General features: G+C 44.3%; 1 protein-coding gene across 1 annotated transcript in view; it reads right to left on the reverse strand.

Moving 5' to 3' along the window:
- Grid1 (glutamate ionotropic receptor delta type subunit 1) overlaps positions 1 to 17,858 on the reverse strand; it is a 719,620-nt gene that overhangs the window by 36,491 nt on the left and 665,271 nt on the right. The window contains exon 13 of the mRNA XM_004641224.2: positions 10,391 to 10,586. Within this exon, the coding sequence (XP_004641281.1) occupies positions 10,391 to 10,586 (196 nt within the window). The remainder of the gene's footprint in view (positions 1 to 10,390; positions 10,587 to 17,858) is intronic.

Below are 17,858 nucleotides of genomic sequence, written 5' to 3' on the forward strand. Positions count from 1 at the left end.
TTCAAAACCTTTTTTCTCTACCATTTTGGAAATGAAAGCACATTATTATCTATAGAGACTTCAACCAAAAATAAAAACCTAATATAAAAACTGAAAAGATGCAGTTAAAATAGTGCTTAGAGGAAAAGAGTAGCTATACACCTTATATTAGGAAAGAAAACAAGTGTAAATGTTATCACTTAAGTATTATCATTAAAAGTCTAGGACAGAAAAGAGCAAATTATGATCAAAGTAAATAAAAACATGGTTTGCAAAAAGCTGAAGTCAACCACATGCTTTTTTAAAGTAACAAAAATCAATGAAGTTAAACTTGGTTATGGTGAATTGGAGAACCATATTCATGGCTGAGACCTCATATCTCAAAGATATAAATTCTCCCCAAGTTATCTCTAGTATAATAGTTATCAAAACCTTAACAGGCTTTTTTTTAGGAAATTAAAAAATGGTTCAAAATTTAAATAGAAATACAAAAGGCTGAGAATTTCTTTAGTGCATTGTGAAAGAAGAAAAAATTGGAAGTCTTACCCAACCTACTGTAAGGAATTACATTAGTGATTATTTTTGCATTGACATAGAATAAAAAGAATTGAAATGTGTTATGTACATGTAGTGACTTCCCTATAATGAATGTACTCATTATGTACTGCACAGTTGTATTAATAAATTTTTTTAATTTAAAAAATTAGATTATAAGCAGAAAGTAAAACTGTCCAATGAAAAGAATAGAGAGGTAGACCACTGGACCAGAGATAAGTCAGCGGTGGGCATATATTGATTTTGAATCAGGGCATCTTATCTGTCTGTGGGGTAAGCCAGGACTTTCTGAAAACAAGTAAAGCCACATCAACTGTACACACATATGCAAAATGAATCCTGAACCATTGCTTCAGTCCATACATAGACATGAATTTTAGACACAACATAAAACTAACTGTAGAAACTTCTAGAAGTTTGGATTAGGCAAAACTTTTAGTCAACACATAAAATTCATCAATCACAAAAAAAATTATGTACAGCATTTTATTAAAATTAAGAATTCCTTCATCATATCCTGTAGGACTTAAAGTTCGACATATCAACACTTGATGAAAAATATCTATTCCATGTTATGCCTAAGGTGTTTGATATTTAGACAGATAGTGAGGTTAAGCTTGACAGCCTAGGTCGTATGGTAATAACAATAAGCTTCTCTTCTGGATGGTTAACAACCTAAGTTTGCAGACCAAAATTAGAGAAAAAGGAGGGCTGCAAGGAAAGCCAATATTTTGGCCCTAGCTTTCCAAGATCAATTAAAACTCAAGACATATGAAAACTTGTACTGTAACGTCATGTAACTCAGTAGTGTCCCAAATTTTCTGATCAAGGAGATTATGGGGCCAAAGAGGAAAGTGATCAATGATGTAGAGTGTGCCTAAGTAGAGTCACGTGGAGAGAAAACATTCTCTCAGGCTTTCACAGAGAGCACATTGGCCAAGCAATGGCCGTGACTCATCCACATGGCTGACACTGACGAAGGTTCTACAATCTGAAGTACAGGATCTCAGGACAAATCCTGAGGGGATTTCACTGACCCTATCAGACCCAAAAACTACAACTCTTGTTGCATAGGTCCTGCTTTACCTTGGTCTTAACCATCCAGCAGAAAAGTACAAAAACGAAATATAAGAAGTAAAGCCATGCTGTTATGTTGAGCTGTAGGGGACTCAGGTCAACAATTTCTGACACTGACAATCAAGCGGAAGACCCAATACTATTATGGGCTACTGGAGGTTTTAGTCTGTACTTGGCTGGCTCCAAAGCAGAGTGGCACAGGGCAGAGAGTATCCAGTTCATGGCGGCAGAGCAACAGCAATGGCAACAGAGAGAGAGTCTATCTCTCTGTCTCTTTTATATTGCATTCAGGCTCTCTGGCCCAAGCTAGGGGAAGTACACACACCCATAATCCCAGCAGTATTAAAACCCATAATCCCAGCTTTAGATCACCTGCTATCACAGTAGATCATGAGTTAATCTCAAACTCTAGAAGTCCTCACCCCATGACTGCTTGAGGCTTTGGGGGGACAACTAGATACAAACCATAACACTGGGGATGTTAAACATTTTTTCATATACTTATTTGTCATCCATATTTTTTTTGACAATGTGAGTATGACTCTTGTTACATGTTATAGGTCTTTTTAGGTTTTTATTGCTTATTTGTATGCACTCTTAATATATTCTATGTATAGGTCCTTGATGAAATATAAGTATTACAAATATAATTCTTTGCAACTTATCCATTTTTCTAATGGTATCTTTTAAAGAGTAGGAATTTTTTTTTCCATAATTTTATTGAGAAACAAATAGCAATGACACAGTTTCAAACCAAATTGGTAGGACAGTTTCAATAATTAATACACTGCATACATTCTTCCTAGTGGTTAATTGCTGTGCAAGATGCAGACATGATATCCTATTTACAAACACCATTAGAACAAATCACTCTATTCATTAAGAGAATGTAACTATATATCTATCCTAACCACTTTGAATACACAGATACAAAATGGACACTCATCTGTATACCCTTTTTTTGTAAAGTTCTGTTATTTGAATATTATAGGTATGTAAACTTAGCAAAATATTCCAAAAGCTGTGAGCTAAATAAACCTTTCCTTTGTTCATTTTGGGGGTCAGGTATTTGTCCCAGCAATGAAAGAAGAGTAACTGAGACAATCAGTTACTAAATTTAAACAATAATGCCTTATTATACCTGTCAAAATGGCTATAAATTAGCTGCAAAGTTAAATTTGCCTATAATTAGGCTGGGGAGATAGCTCAGCAGTCTGATCATCAGCCTGGCAAATACCAGGACCTGGGGTCAATCCCTGGTACCACATGCTGTGCCAGCCCTAGAACTCCAGGTGTGCTGTGCCGGCCATCTAAACCAGGTGTCGTAGCCCGTGCCTGCAATCCCAGCACTGGAAAGAATGAAACAGAAGGATCACTAAGGGTCCAAGGTGCATAATGAGATCCTGTACCAAATAAATAAAAATAAGGGATTTTTTAAAAAAATTTTATTTGCCTATAATTTAGGTAGTCCCAAAGGCTGGGGTGTGAAATTGTGTGACCACACTAGAGTGCCTTCAGAGAACAGTAAACAGGCATCTACTTTATGGCCCAGGAAATCAACACTTTGATATTCAGCAAAGAAAAATGGAAACATATCTCTATTTAGGCTTTGTGTGAGGAGATTCAAGTTGTCTTATTCATTACAGCCCTAACTTGGCAACAGCCCAAAAGTACATCAATTGAAGAACTGATAAGAAAACAGAGATTTGTTCTTAAAAAGAACTAATGCTCAAAGAAAAAGAGAAAGAAAAAAAATAATAATACTAATACCTAAAACTCCTGGGGTGAACAAGAGAACACGACTGTCCATCCCCAGTGCCTCTGAAAAGATGAACTGCTACTTGTCTTTAACTATCTTCCTTGCCTCGCCTGCAGTAGAAACTAAGAGACTGAGCAGACACCTCCTGAATGTACAATCTGCATGGAGTGCTTTAAATTTTACATCTTGGGAAACGCACATCTAAGCTGGGCAAGCTTTTCTGAAGTCCACACATGACTCAAAAAGGTAAATTCACTCACTCAAAGCCACAGATTAAATTAGGTTGCAAGTGGAATTTAAACTCACATTTCCTCACTTCGAGGCAAAAACTACTCCAACTGCACTTCTTGAATGGATGAATAAATGAGTACATGAATAAATGAATGGGTAAAGAGACAGGACCATCCAACCTGTAAAATGGAAAAAAGTGCTTTTAAGCGAGTACAAAAGGTATAGAAATGAATGAACAGGTATTATGAGAGACTAAGAAGAAAGGCACTGCATAGAATCCCTGGCCCCTGAGGACCTAAAAGCAGGGCAAGGACAGCACTTTGTTGTGAAGCGTGACTACAAGGCCCGGCACTGCTACTGAGTGAATTGCTGGTGCTTTCTGCTGCTGACAGCTATGTGGATCCTAGCAGACTTTCCTTCGGAGACATCAGAACTACACCTTTCCCAGTGCCTAGGCAAACCCTTCTGATCTCTGAATAACATGGCCCCAAGGCACAGAGAAGCACCACCCCTGATAGGTGCCTCCCTCTTCAGTTGCCTCCCTCTTCAGTTGGAACTCCCAACCTGCCATGGAGCCAGGGTGCCACCATTCACAGGGCCACCTCACTCACTTCATCCTTGCAAATGGATGGTGCAAGGCAGGCTAAAGTTCCTGCCCTTCGCACAGAAGAGTGCGGGCCTTCCAGAGGCCACCTTCACTGCTACAGGATGTGGTCCTTGGCACTTGGGGGAGCATGTGCACAGACAGCAGCCCTTGTCACTGAGCAGAAAGGAAGGAGATAGGACCAAGTGCAGGTGCTGGGAGGCACTGCCAAGACAAGCATTAGAGTGACAGTGCAAATAATAAGATTTGTGGGCTCATTTTTTTTCTCTACGTTTGCATTCACACTTTATGACCTCAGCGATATTCACTGACTGGAAAAAACTGTCCTTTGTGAAGACTGCTGGCCTCAGAAGCTACTTCCTTCTCAAAAATACTATCTCCAGCCACAGGGCCTGAAACGAGCGTCTCGCCTATTTATTCAAAGAACTCAATGAGCTGTAAAGATTGACATTTAAACTATTAACACTATATCCTATTTGACAATGTTATTAAATATTAGGTCTGATTTATGGAAAGGTTTAATCAATTGGCAGGCTGGGTCAGCCCTGGCATTGCACAGAAATTGTGTTATGCTGAATGTGACTTGATAGAGTTCATCAAGCTCAAGAGAAAAAAAAAAAAATTCCACCAGCGACATTAAAGTCCAACTTCTGGTGACACTGTTATTATCATATAAATCCTACCCACTTGCCAGCTCAATTCTACATTGCAAAGTTTCACCATTGATGATTGAAATAGTTTGGAAACCAAAAAATAAAATCACAAACTTAAATAATCATCACCGTGACAAACGGAAGGAAGGCTAAGGCTTTTAAAAATGGAAGGCAGACATATGTCTTGCTGCACTGCTGTGAAAGGAGACAGGAAATCCGAGCAGAAGTAGAAGAGTATGCACAAAAAAAAACTGGGAGCACCAGGAGGGATGGAACGGGCGGTGCTATCCTGTGAAAGGAGGCAAGGTCAGGATGAGGATAGGATGCCAGTGCCCTCACCAGCTCCTATCTGTGTGACCTCTGCTGAGTCACTTAGAATCTCTGAGATGAGGGTTTTATTTCTGCATTTTTGAGACAATGGCCATCAAACAGTCTGTTGAAGATGAAAGAGCAATCATGTATGTAAATCAGCTAGCACAGTGCCTGGTGAACAGAGACTGCTTATTAGATCTCAAGGGAATTCTAGGCCAGGTAAGGACAAAGGTGGGTCTTACTAAATGGGAGAGAAGTTCCGAGGCCATCAGAGTTAGACCCAGAAAAGGCAACAAAGGGCAGAGATCAAAAGCTACTAGACAATGGGGAGCTGCAAGATGAGCGGAAGAAAGCTCTGTTCTAGATCATAATGCTCACAGTTCCCTGTAAAAGGATAGACAGGAACTCTTTTGTTTTCAAGTCCTGATGTTCTTTGTCACACTACTCAACCCTACTGAAGTAACAGGAAGCAGACATACATGGACTGTATATGAAAGGGTGGGGTTGTTGTCCAATGAAGGCTTATCTACCTAAACAGACACAAAGCCAGGAGCATGTTTTTCCAACCAGTTGTCCAGTCCTCCATGAGACTGGTACCACATGTGATGGAGAGGAGCAAGGGCTACAGTTGTAAACACTACAATTGTCTCCTCTTTCTTGACATATCCAGAAGGGTCTGCTCCCAAGGGAAGGCTATCAGGAAAGAAGCCTGCAGATCCTTGTCCCCTTCAGCAGTGAGTGGAAGGAAGGTAACTGCAATGAAGGGTGAGGGCTGTCCCTGATGTCTGTCTCTGCTTAGTCAGACAGCACACAGATGACTCACTCAGAAACCCTGAAACATTGAGAGAGATGCACTAGATGACAGGCAGCCTTGCTGTAAAAAGCGTGCATTTCCATCTCTGTTTTCTAAACTCCTTGTTGCTGTCTTCACAGGGCCCATTGAGGTCCATGATCCCTTTTGCCTTAATGGCAGTGGCCTAAAAAAGTGGATCCTAGCCACCGGACAAATCTTAACAAAACCTCTTCCTGTTCTGCTGCTGTAAAAAAGTGAACACCTCTTGTGAAGCAATATCCCACCTAAATTGGTTTCTACTCATTAAGAGCTGAAGTCCTTCCAAGTAAAAAATAGGAGCAGCTCTCCAAGGTCAGCAGGACACCAAGCTCCTTGATTTCAGCAGCAATTAGACACTGTTCCACTGTTGCACATTCTCTGGAAATGAAGCTAGAGTCACTAAAAACCAACGGAAAGTTAGAAGTGTAATGGTCATTCCATGACTGAAGAAATTTCCAGAAGTCCCTTTATGGGTGGCTCTGCTCTCTTGCTAGTCTGCTTATATTGCACAAAAGCTCTGTATGAACAGAGGAAACTTTGGGACTTGGAGCAGCTTCTACCTGAACACTGGGCTCCAGCCCACATTTCCTACTTAGTGGATTTTAAAAAAAATCTGGATTTAAGGCATGATCATCACTTTGGACATGGCCATTTCCAGCCTGGCTCTCTGAAGGCCTACAAGGGAACTCTGGTGGCGTAGAGAAGGCCAACCCCACAGCAACAGGGGAAAGAAAACATTTCAGTCCAATAGCTACGCAAACTGAAACATAAAGCAGGATTTGAGAGTAGATTGAGCTCTTTTCCCAATAAAAAAAGTGCAGCACACTTCATTTTCTGACAATACTATAAACTTGCTTTTATGATACCAGTTATATAACCCTGAACATTTGTCTAGTGCTTGCAGTCTTTTTTTCTGGGAAATTCAAATGTGTGAGGGAGATTTGTGACTCCAAACCCAGCTAAAAGTAACACATCTTATCTACTGAAAAAAGAATAGAACCTGTACCATGAAGCTGCAAGCAGTGAAAAGTCATCCTTTACTACCCATTTCCTTGTTTGTATTCTTTACCACCTATTCCTTATACTTGTATTCATCAGTAAGGACCTAAGTGAATGTTAGTGGTTAGATCAAGAAAGACAACAACAGCCTCATGCACTGAGAGGCTGGGCTTTGGAAGGTGATTAAATTATGGGGCTCTATGGCTGACTTGCTGTTAGGAGGTAGGGGCCTGGTTAGAGGTGGGGCACTGGGCATGCCTGGAAGGGTATATTTCCCTCCTTTCCCTCTTTTATTTCCTGGCCACATGCTGTGATCAGCTTTTCCTTCACTATACACCTCAGCCATGTTTTCCTGACCATGGGCTGAAGCTCCTGAAACCATGAGCTAAAAATGAACTCTCCTCCCTTAAGTGGTGGGTTTTGGGTGTTTTGCTCCAGAGACGAAGAAAGTGAGCAGGAGGGTTAAGAATCTCCAGATATTGAAGAACAATATGTGATGTGCCACTATGATTGGGATGAGGAAGAGGTGTCTCCTGGATCCTCAGACTCATTTGCGGGCATTTCGCAGTATGTACTTCCCTTCCTGAACATACCAGGGAAGGCAAAGAAGGAAGATTTGGCACTTGTGGGAACCTGAATTCTGCCTGACTTGATCTGGATTTATTTATTTGGGACAGTAAATATGTGCTTAGAAAGGCACTCATCACAACTCTTGCTTTAGAGCATCTGTCCTAAAGATTACTTCATGCATAGCCCTATTCTAGAATCAACCCCTTTAATACATATTATAACGAGAAATGTAAAATAAAGCTGCTAGCCTAAACATGACACTGACATATCCAGCAAGATGCTTCTCCCATGCTGCCACTCTGTTCTTCCCACTTGAAGAAACCACTAGGCTAAGTCTTGTATTTTATAATTACTTTGGATGCATGTAGGAGAGTGTTTTACTTTTTTTTAAAGGGTGTGATGGTGTACATTATTTTCTATTAGTTGACCCACATGAAATTGCCTATAACACATTTTTGCTCGACATTATCTTGCTAAGGTCCAATCATCCTATTCAATAGAGCTGTAGTTCATGCATTTCATCGTGGATAATCATTTTTACCCTGCTAGTAGTCATTGGGATGGTTTCCAAGGTCTGGGTTCTATACGCAATGATACCCTGATCCTTCTTGTCTATAGAAGTGTATGTGGACATTTCTTTCAGGTGGATAAACTGTTAGGCTACAGTGGAAGTGTTGGACCACAGAGTATGTGATGTCCCATTTTACATGAGAATGACAACCTCCCTTAAAAGTGATCGTACTGAGTACAATACCACCAGTAATTAAGCACCTGTTACTCTTCCTTTCCACTACCTATCATTTGGTACCACCCTAATTGGTCTAAAATGATACCGTTATGATCACAATTTGCATTTCTCAGATCACTACTGACTTGAGCATCTCTTCCTATGATTATTGGCCATAATATGAAAGGGCTATGCAAGACTTTTGCCCATTTTTCTATCCAATTGCTTGAGCTTCTCTTATTGACTTACGAAATTTCACACTATGTCCTTGATATTAATGGGTTATTGGTTATTCATGTTGTAAATATCGCCTCTTTAAAGTGCCTTGTAATAAAGTAGCTATCTTTTCTCATGTAAGAAGTGCTTCTTGCAGCACGGTTGCAATGAATCTTCATAAGACCCTCTGTGGATGGAGGATTGGCTCTGTCACAGACAAAGCCGGCTGGGAAAGGCAACTTGAAAGCCACTGAGCCCAGGGCTCACTCTCTGGAAAGGCCTTAAATCAACTGTGTGTTCATTATCTCCAAATGAGGTCACCTGCAACCACAGAGAATTGCTGTCAGGCATGAAAGGAGACACTGCAGCTGGACCTAGAGCACCATCTTAGCAGTGGACCTGGAATTGAGAGGTCTAACAAATCTCATAAACCTCAGGGCAGCACCATCACATTGCATTCTGTTATTTCAGTTCAACATAAACATTCCAAGTCTACAATAATGCATTTTTATATATCTTAAGTCTGTAAGGAGAAATTGCCAAGTTTCTCTCAGCTCCAAGAGGTTCAGACTTGAAAAATTAACATCATGTTCCATTCACCCTGCTGGTGAGTTGTGGAAAAAGTATTTGTACCCACATGTGTCAGGCTTCAGAGCCCAGGCACATTCTGATGTTCAGCATGGCTAAATGACAAGGAAAAGTCCTTGCTGCCACCAAGGGCTGTGCAGGAGCACATCCCAGTAGGTACTCACCCCACCAAGGACCATAGGACCCACTGTGGCCATGCTTTTCCCTGCCACCAAAGAGCTTCCCAAGGACATCTTAAGGTTCTTCTTCTTTCCTGTTGATGGGGATCATGGGGATCATGCTCCTCATAAAGAACAGGACAGTGAGCCTGGTGGCCCAAAACTTTCCTTGAGCTGTCCTACACCCCTGATCTGTTCAAGGAAGCCAGGTGGTCACTGCGTAGCCAGAGGGGGGAGCATGAGGTTGTGTGTGTGTGTAAGAAAGAGCCAGAGCCAGAGAGAAAGACAGAGACAGAGAATGAGAGATGGAAACTGAGACAGAGAGAGACCGAGTGATCCACAGAGCGGGTAAGAAGATGGAGCAGGAAAACAATAAACCATGACCCAAGCAGTAAGTGGTGTGCTGACCTCAAGGCTGCACCTCTGCCTCACCCCTGCAGTGATGACACCAGAGACTGTAGTCACTGCCTGTGGGCATCCCTGGGCAGAACCACACCACCTCCAGAAGCATCCATGATGCCTGTCTTCACCCCACCATGTCTCCTTACTGAAAGCCTACACAGCAGCATGTGGCAGATCAGCTCCAAAACCACACCCTGGACCCTGGGCACCACAGAGTCACAACCTAACCAGAGTGTGACTGTTTCTGATCTGTACATGTGATAGGAGCACTCAGTGTGTGGGAAACCACCTGGAACAGGCTGACGACCTCTGTGCCCTTTTCCCCCACCCCCCAAAAAAAGAAACTCCTCCAAAACACTCACACTCCATCTACTTTGTGCTGAGCACTATGCCCCTCTCTATCTGAGCATTCTCAGTCTGGTGTGCAGGACCTTTGGTGCCACCATCCCTAGTGTTCACGAGCAAGGACAGCCAAGATTCCGAGTGAACTTGCCCACTCTTGCCTACCCAGCATCCTTCAAGCAGAAGGCAGCTAAGAAGCTTCTACACACTCTGCTTCTACAGCCAACAATGAGCATCTGCCTGAAGAACATGACAGGCAGAACATGACCCTGAAAGTGATAGGACTTCTCAAAGATAAGTGTCTCTTGGGAAGGTGTCTCAGATCTCAAGGACAACATCTGCACAGCTCCACCCAGGTGCACATGGCCAGCAGGACTACCACCTACCTTCCGGATGCCTTCTGAAGGACTGGAAACACAGTTGTCAGCACCCCCGTTCTTGCTGATGGTCCGCCAGAGCTCGGCAAACGTGCTGTCCTGTTCTAGGGGGTTGGTGCCCTTGGCGCGGAAGTACTCGTAGACAGCAGAATCCCGGACGGTGCCATAAGACATCTCTACTTGTTTGGACAGGTCCTGGAATGTCCTGAAATACAGAGAAGCATGGGTACATGCTGCCCAGCATGCTGCAGAGATCTAGGATGATCCCACACCTGCCTCCCAAAGGTCACGCCTGCTGTGCATGGCCTACTACTCACCTTCACACCTAAAGTCCAGCAATAGGAGCCCTCAAACCCACAGCAGGACTTGCCAGGACTTGGGTACCATAGATATATTTCAATAAAGGTACTGCACACATAATAACAGCTTCTGTGCTGTGCTCCCAAGATACAAAGATAAATAACACACACTTCCTGCCTTCAGGGAGGTTAGAGTGGGCTGCAGACATCTAGAATTCAACTGTGATATAAAAAAAAATAGCATAACACAAAACATTATTGCTGAAGGTCACCAACGCAAAGCCCACAAAGGCTGAGTAGGAAGGAACCATGTTGGCAAGATAGATGATAATGAAGATGAAGGTTGGCCCCGACACTCAGTGTTGAGTATGGGAGACATATTCTAAGAGGCTGTCAATGAAGAGGTTTTCCCTCCAAAGCTCGAAGATGTGCTAGCATTCCACTAGTTACTGACTTTGAGTACCTTGCCCCGGCCAACTTGCTAAATTAAAAATCAGATTTTATGGGAGATTTCCAGATTTTCATATGTTGCAATTATTTACAAGATGCTGAAGATTAGACAGCCCCTTCCTGAGCCTTGTGTTTTGTGGTTTTTTTTTTTGGTAGGGAGAGGACAGGCAGGTAGCTCAAGCTTGCTTCATGGAGGGACAGAGTGTGTCAGAAAGAACATCAACAGCCAGGGAAGAGCTGCCCAAGCTGGCAGCAGAGGACAAGAGTTCTTTTCAGAAGGACAAATGCAAATGTTCTTCAACTTATGATAGGGTTGTAACCCAACACACCCATCATAATTTCAAAGGTACATTTAATACTTTTAACCTATCAGACATCAGAGCTAGCCCAGCCCACCTTAAACTTACTGAGAACCCTTGCATTGGCCTCTGGTTGGGAAAAATCATACAACACAAAGCCTGTAAGAGAGTTTTTAATATATCATGCAATTTATGAAATAGCCATATCCCAGACTCTCTGGCCACATAGCATACCGTGGAGCCCCAGTTGTTTCTCCAGGAGATGCTAAGGCTGACAGGGAGCTGTGGCTTGCTGTTGCTGCCCAGCACCATAAGAAAGGATAATCTGGGAAGAAATCCAAATTCAAACTTCCAAGTGCAGATCTACTGACTACTTATTGCCCTGGTACCACCACAAAGTCAAAAATTCATCAAATTGAACCATCATTAACTGGGGCCATCTGTAGCCAGTGCAGGAAGAACCAGCTGGTACGAAGTTCTCACTTGCCCCTGGAAGGCCATTGCCCAGCAGCATGTGGAGAGAATGTCACAATCCAAACAAATTTGCAAGTCTCAGAACTCCCAGAGGAGATCCAGGCTCCCACCTGGCCACTCTATTTATTTCTCAACTGGAAGCCTCACTCTGTCCTCTTTACCAGCCCTCATCATTTGCTACCCACACCCCTCTACTGAATCACTGTGCCCAAGGGAAAAGTCAATCTTCCCAACCAGATCTACACCATCCTCCCTCTCCTGGCCCCTTCTCTGCAGTTGTTCCAAACCCACACAGCACTGTAGTGCATCTCAAATGTGAAAGACCACCTACTCCCCATCCATGGTGTCAGGCTGCGCTGTATCCTCTGCTTGGAATCCCTTTATCACTGTCATGCACCCCCATACTTCCACAAGCCTCCTAGAGATCCAGCCACTGCCTCTCCCCACCAGAAGCTACTTCACCCCTCACTTTGCTGTGGCATCTCTGCACCTTGAAGACTTTGGGACAGCAAATTCTCATTGGGACTTCAGAGGGTAGCAAAGCAGGGGAGCATACCCAGGACTGTAACTGCCTGCTGCCTCCTTCAGTCACTGACATGATGGGTCCAGACAAGAGAAGGAAGACCTGGGGCCTGTTTCCAAGTCTTCCTAAAGTGAGTGGATGCAAGGCCCACTATGCAATTATAGTCACATCCTGGTGTGGTGGGCACTCAGGCACTGGAAGCAATGACTCAGAGCTGGGATTGGATATTTGAGTTAGGAGGCCTGGTGCTGAAGTAGCCCTACCTCAAGGTCCTGATGCAGGTCTACAGCAGCCTTCACAGCAGACACACAGAGAGGCCAGCGGTGAGCAGAGCTTCCTCCGGCTTTGGGTACACTCTCTGTGCCATTCCTTCGGTCTAGCTACGTGGCATAGCAACAGAGTTCAGTATTCATTTCAAACCATTGCAGACAAAAGGAAACATGAAATAACAAATTCGATGAAGAAATCTTCCTAATTATTGTTCATTATTTATATCTAATTGAAGCAAGATGTTCCTTTGCTTGAAGGGACCCAAGGGTTGTAACTCTGCCATCATCTGCCTATTATGAAAGGAGGGGGAGTCCCCCCACTTTTTTCTCATGGTAATACAAACAAACACAAGGCTTTGATGAATGAGAAACATCAAGATAAATTACACAGCTGAGTCTAAATACTGAACTACTCTAAATTACTGTAGTTTCCACGAGCACGGGATGCATGCGTAACAGCCAGGAGCTCTGCACGCCTCCACATATCCGCATTTGACACGGAGATTTCCTCTCTCTCCTGGATTTTATGCATGATGATGGCCATGGCTGGAGCGCCTCTGGGTGACAAGGAGCCAGCCCAAATATTTATGGCTCCATGTTCCTTTCAGTCCCAGTGCAGAACACGGCTCAAACCCCAAACCATCTTCCTTGCTCCAGACTCACCCCTGAAACCTAAAGGCCTGGCCCATCAGCTTGCACAGCTGCAGATCTGTGCAGTAAGTGTTCCCTTCCCAGATGCGCTCTTTCTGCCAACAGTAGCTTCCTTGCTACCCAGCATTGCCCTGTGCACAGTAGGGACCAGCACCATGTTTCTGGGTGAATAAAACTGTAAGGAGCTATTTGCCAGGCTGGTGAATGGGGCCAACTTGTTGTACACCAAAGCTGTCATCTCCCCAGCCAGTTGTCCCCTCCTGTGACAAGAAGAGCGAGGACACCCAGCCACACAGATGCCAGAGCCAGGGCAGATGCTGAGGCCAGCCAGGACCCCCACCTAGATGGAAAGCTTTGCTGGGAGGAGGCTGCACCAGCAGCACATTTAACATGGCACTTCTCTAAAGCCACTTTCTTCAGCAACAACTGCTAACAAGTGTCCAGGTACCCACAACACAAAGGACCAGCCTGCAGCCTTCAGGATGGGTTTCGATCAACCTAGAGTGCACTGCGAAATCCGAAAGTCATTCACCACTGTATTTCTCTGGCAGCTCCTGGATGTCTAAGGAGTGGCCCATGGTGGCACTTGGAGCAAGGGACGAATGGTGAACACACTGGGTTCATGGCAAGGGACTGGTGGTCAGAGCAGAACCCCAGTGGGGGCAAGGGAAACCCCAGAGCCACAGGGAGCTGTTGATCTGTGGGCCAGGGCTAACGTCCTCAGCTGAGTCATGGAGGGCAGGCAGAGGCCGCCACAGGGAGAACCCCAGGGCAGTATTCCAGGGGGAGAAGGGGCTACCCTGGAAGACCCCAGTGTGCAGAAACATGGCTCACTCAAGTCATCACAAGGTGACTCTTACCAGCTGCTCCGGATGCCTTAGCCATTTGATATACCTTAGTAGTTTTCCATGTGGTCCTTAGTCTTCCCCTTTTGGTCCCCACCCTAAACCTACCAAAGCAGAAACTCTGGATCTGGCACTCAGTAGTCTTGTATTTCAATAGCCTTCTGGGTGACTGTGCTGGATGTCAATCCTAGAAGCACTGACTGGGGCAGGGCATCTAATGGTCTTAGTTTCCATAATGCATGCCTATTCCACAGTGTTGATGAATATGAATGATCACAGACATATGACTGTCATACTTAGCACAAAGCCAATGTGTAATATATCCTGGGCATTCTGTTAGAGTGCCAATAAGAAATCAAGTGTTCAAATCATGGGCCCAGGTGTGGACACTGGCTGGGGTGGCCATACGTGGGTGGCTGTAGATGTGGGCAGCAGCATACTGCAGCTTCCAGACTTCTATGATCAGAACCCATCTCCCCACTGGCCAAGTGATCTACTCAGTAAGAAAACTGAGGCCCATCCTGTTTCCACCTCACTGCCCAGTGGCGGCGAATGCTTGCCATAAGCACCTAATCTGCAGCCCCATTGACAGCACACACTTTAGGTAACCAGAGCAGTATAAACTAGTGATGAGCAGGAGACACCCGACCCCACTGGCCCGCAGTCTACACTCTTGCTTTGCATACAGGATGGTAATGACCTCAAAGAAGCCTTGCTAGGGAAGCAGTGAGCAGCTGGGCAAGGAGCAGCTTGCGAAGAATGGTTTCAAAAGCTCTGGCTCCAGGCTGGACCTGGATTGGCTGGCAAGTCTCACCTGAGTCTCTGTCTAGCACTGCCTGCTGGCTGTCACCTTACGTCAGTTTTTAGTGATGCTTAGTATTGGGATTGTTCCTGGGCAAGGCCTCCTCTCTCCTCCAAGTCTACTGAAATTGGAGTTGGGACCACTGAGAGTGACTTCTCTGCACCTCCATCCCAGGGTTGCTGGTTTTCTGGTCTCTGGTTGCAAAAAGCACTGGTGACACTGCCGAGCACATCAAACTGCCTTGCAAAAGCACTTTGCAAGCATCACCTGCACACACGGGAATTGCACACAGGGAGTTCCCAATACCTCCTTTGGCTGTGGGCAAGGGCAGTCTCCCAGCTCAGCCCAACCTCCCATCTTCCCCACACCTTTCCCCACAAATCAATCTTACTATTTCCTGGATACATTTTCATTAACAAAGAGATAAATGTGTTTGCAGCATGAGGAAAATCAATAATACTGAATTTATAAACACATTTTTGCATGTTAACAGAAATTATTTACATTGGCAATGGAGATAAATACACTTGCAACAAGAGCAGAATCAATATACGGTACGTGCAAAAACAGATTTCAACTGTGGGGCTGCCACAACATGCCATAACTATTATTCTTCCTGAAAGAGAAAAGAAAGTAGTGGAGTGGCCCAAAAGGCACAGGAGGGCGGGGACACTCATCACAGCAACTGCAAGCTGTCTTGACTACAATGTGTGAACGTGTTTACAATCATCCTACCAGCCTCGCTGTGCTGTCCCATGTACTGTGCTATAGGAAGTAACATTGCACAAGCAATTGAGGCTGCTTGACTAGGGTCCACAACCTGCTTATAGGCCCTTTGGTCCCTAATGCACCTCCCAGCCATCACCTTGCCCTTCTGAGCCTCCTCCCCAGGGTGCTCCTATACCTCATCTTCTCTGAGCCTTCTCCCATGCAAGTCCAGGGTTCCTAGGTGACTTCCTTCTTCCATTCATTTGTTATTCAAAAATCTATTTGTCCTTAATATCTGCTTGAGTCAGGTCCTGCTCCAGGTCTGGGGACAGAGTGACACTAAGTTCCCTCTTTCACAGAGTTCACTTAGTAAAGGAGGGGAATAACACAAGCATCACACTGTGGACACTGCCACAATAGTGACACAGTGCTGTGTCGTTGAGGCACACACCTGACCCCCACCCTGAAAAGAAGAGAGCTTTACTTTGGTGCACAGTTTTCATAGGTGTTGGTCCATGGTCAGATAGCTCCAAGGCACAGGGAAGGGGCCTGCCCAAAGAAAGTTGCTCAATTTATGACTGCCAGGCAGCAGAGAGAGGAGAGAAAGCAGGGACCAGAACGTAGCTTTGCAGGTCATGCTCCAGGGACCCAGATCCTCCCCACAGCACATTCAGCTATGGCTCATCCATGTATAAATCCACTGATGCATACGAAAGCCCATGATCCAATCACCTTTCACTCACATGGGACTTTTGGGGGACGTTGTAGAGCTAAACCATAACATCAAACTTTCCAGAGAGGTCAGACAGTACATATGTGGGATTTGATGGCCACATACACAACTCTACTATTTGTCCTTTGTTTTTCTGTTTGTGTTTTGTTTTATTTTTCAGATGCTTTAAGATGTTTGAAGAAATAAAAGCAGCATTAGCTTTCAGGCTATAGGAAAACAGCCTCAGGTCAGGGGTGGCCTGCAGGACACAGTGGCTGGCCTCTGATGCCATGGGTCAAGAGAGAAGAGTGCTAGAGAGGTCAGTTGAGCAGGGTGAGGGCTGCATATGATGATGGGAGGATGACTATTTCAAGAGGGCAGGGCAGCTCTCTAGCCATCTGAGCTCACATCCAGGGCACCATTTCCCCAGTATCTTTCCTTGCGCTAGACAGCAAGGAACCAAACAGAGTGATCGCTGGAGGGCAGGGCTGAGACCCGCTGGAGCAGTCCTACTCAGAAGCCTGGGAATTGCAGCTGGAGCCAGCCCGCTGGTTTCTCCACCTGGATCACCCCTTGGGGACTCCCAAGAAGCTGGGGGAGGCTAATGCTGGGATCTCTCTGGGCTCTGGGGATCCAGAGTCTCACCAGGGTTTGATCCCTGGCAGTCACATAGTGACTGCAAATTCAAATCCTAGTTTCAGAAATCTGTGGGAAGTTCTACATCAGGACACTGAGTAACCCACCAGGGTGGGGTTATGTGACTGATAGCAAAATAACACAAGCCACAAAGCCCTTTTAAACATGTGTCCAGATGCCAACCTGGACAGCCAATAATGTGTCCTCCTCCTCCCACAGCTTTCCCTCCAAGGCGTTGTCTCCCTGAGGCCGGCTTCTATAGGAAGAGATTACATATTTAGGATTTTGTTTTCCTCCATTTCAGTTTCCATGGTCAACTGGGGTCTGAATATACTATGTGGCAAATTTTAGAAACAAATCATCCATCAATTTTAAATGCTTAGCTGACAGTATGATTATTCTAGCATTTGGTTATTGCTTTTAATCTCTTATATGCCTAATTTATGAATTGAATTTTCTCATAGGCTTGTATGTACGCATCTAGAGTTTGCTATCCCTAGATCCAAGAAGCCATTGGAGTACCAGAGCCTGAATCTCTCAGGCCAAGGGAGACCACAGCATCACTGAAACTAAGAAATGCTCCTAAGAAACTGCTAAGAAATAAGAAAGACACCTTGAGGCATTTACACATAGTATCTGTTTCCCTTCTTATAAAAAGCAGCCATTATAATAAATATAAATAAAAACAAATGAGGATGAATAAGCAGAGAATACTTGTGAGACTTCCACTTCTCAAAAGCGCATTATTTTAGAATTTGCATTTTTATTATATTGTAAACAAAAAATGTGATATGAATGAGTTTTAAAAA

This window comes from Octodon degus, unplaced genomic scaffold (assembly GCF_000260255.1).
Source record: "Octodon degus isolate 3935 unplaced genomic scaffold, OctDeg1.0 scaffold00132, whole genome shotgun sequence".
In the NCBI taxonomy this organism is placed as follows: domain Eukaryota; kingdom Metazoa; phylum Chordata; class Mammalia; order Rodentia; family Octodontidae; genus Octodon; species Octodon degus.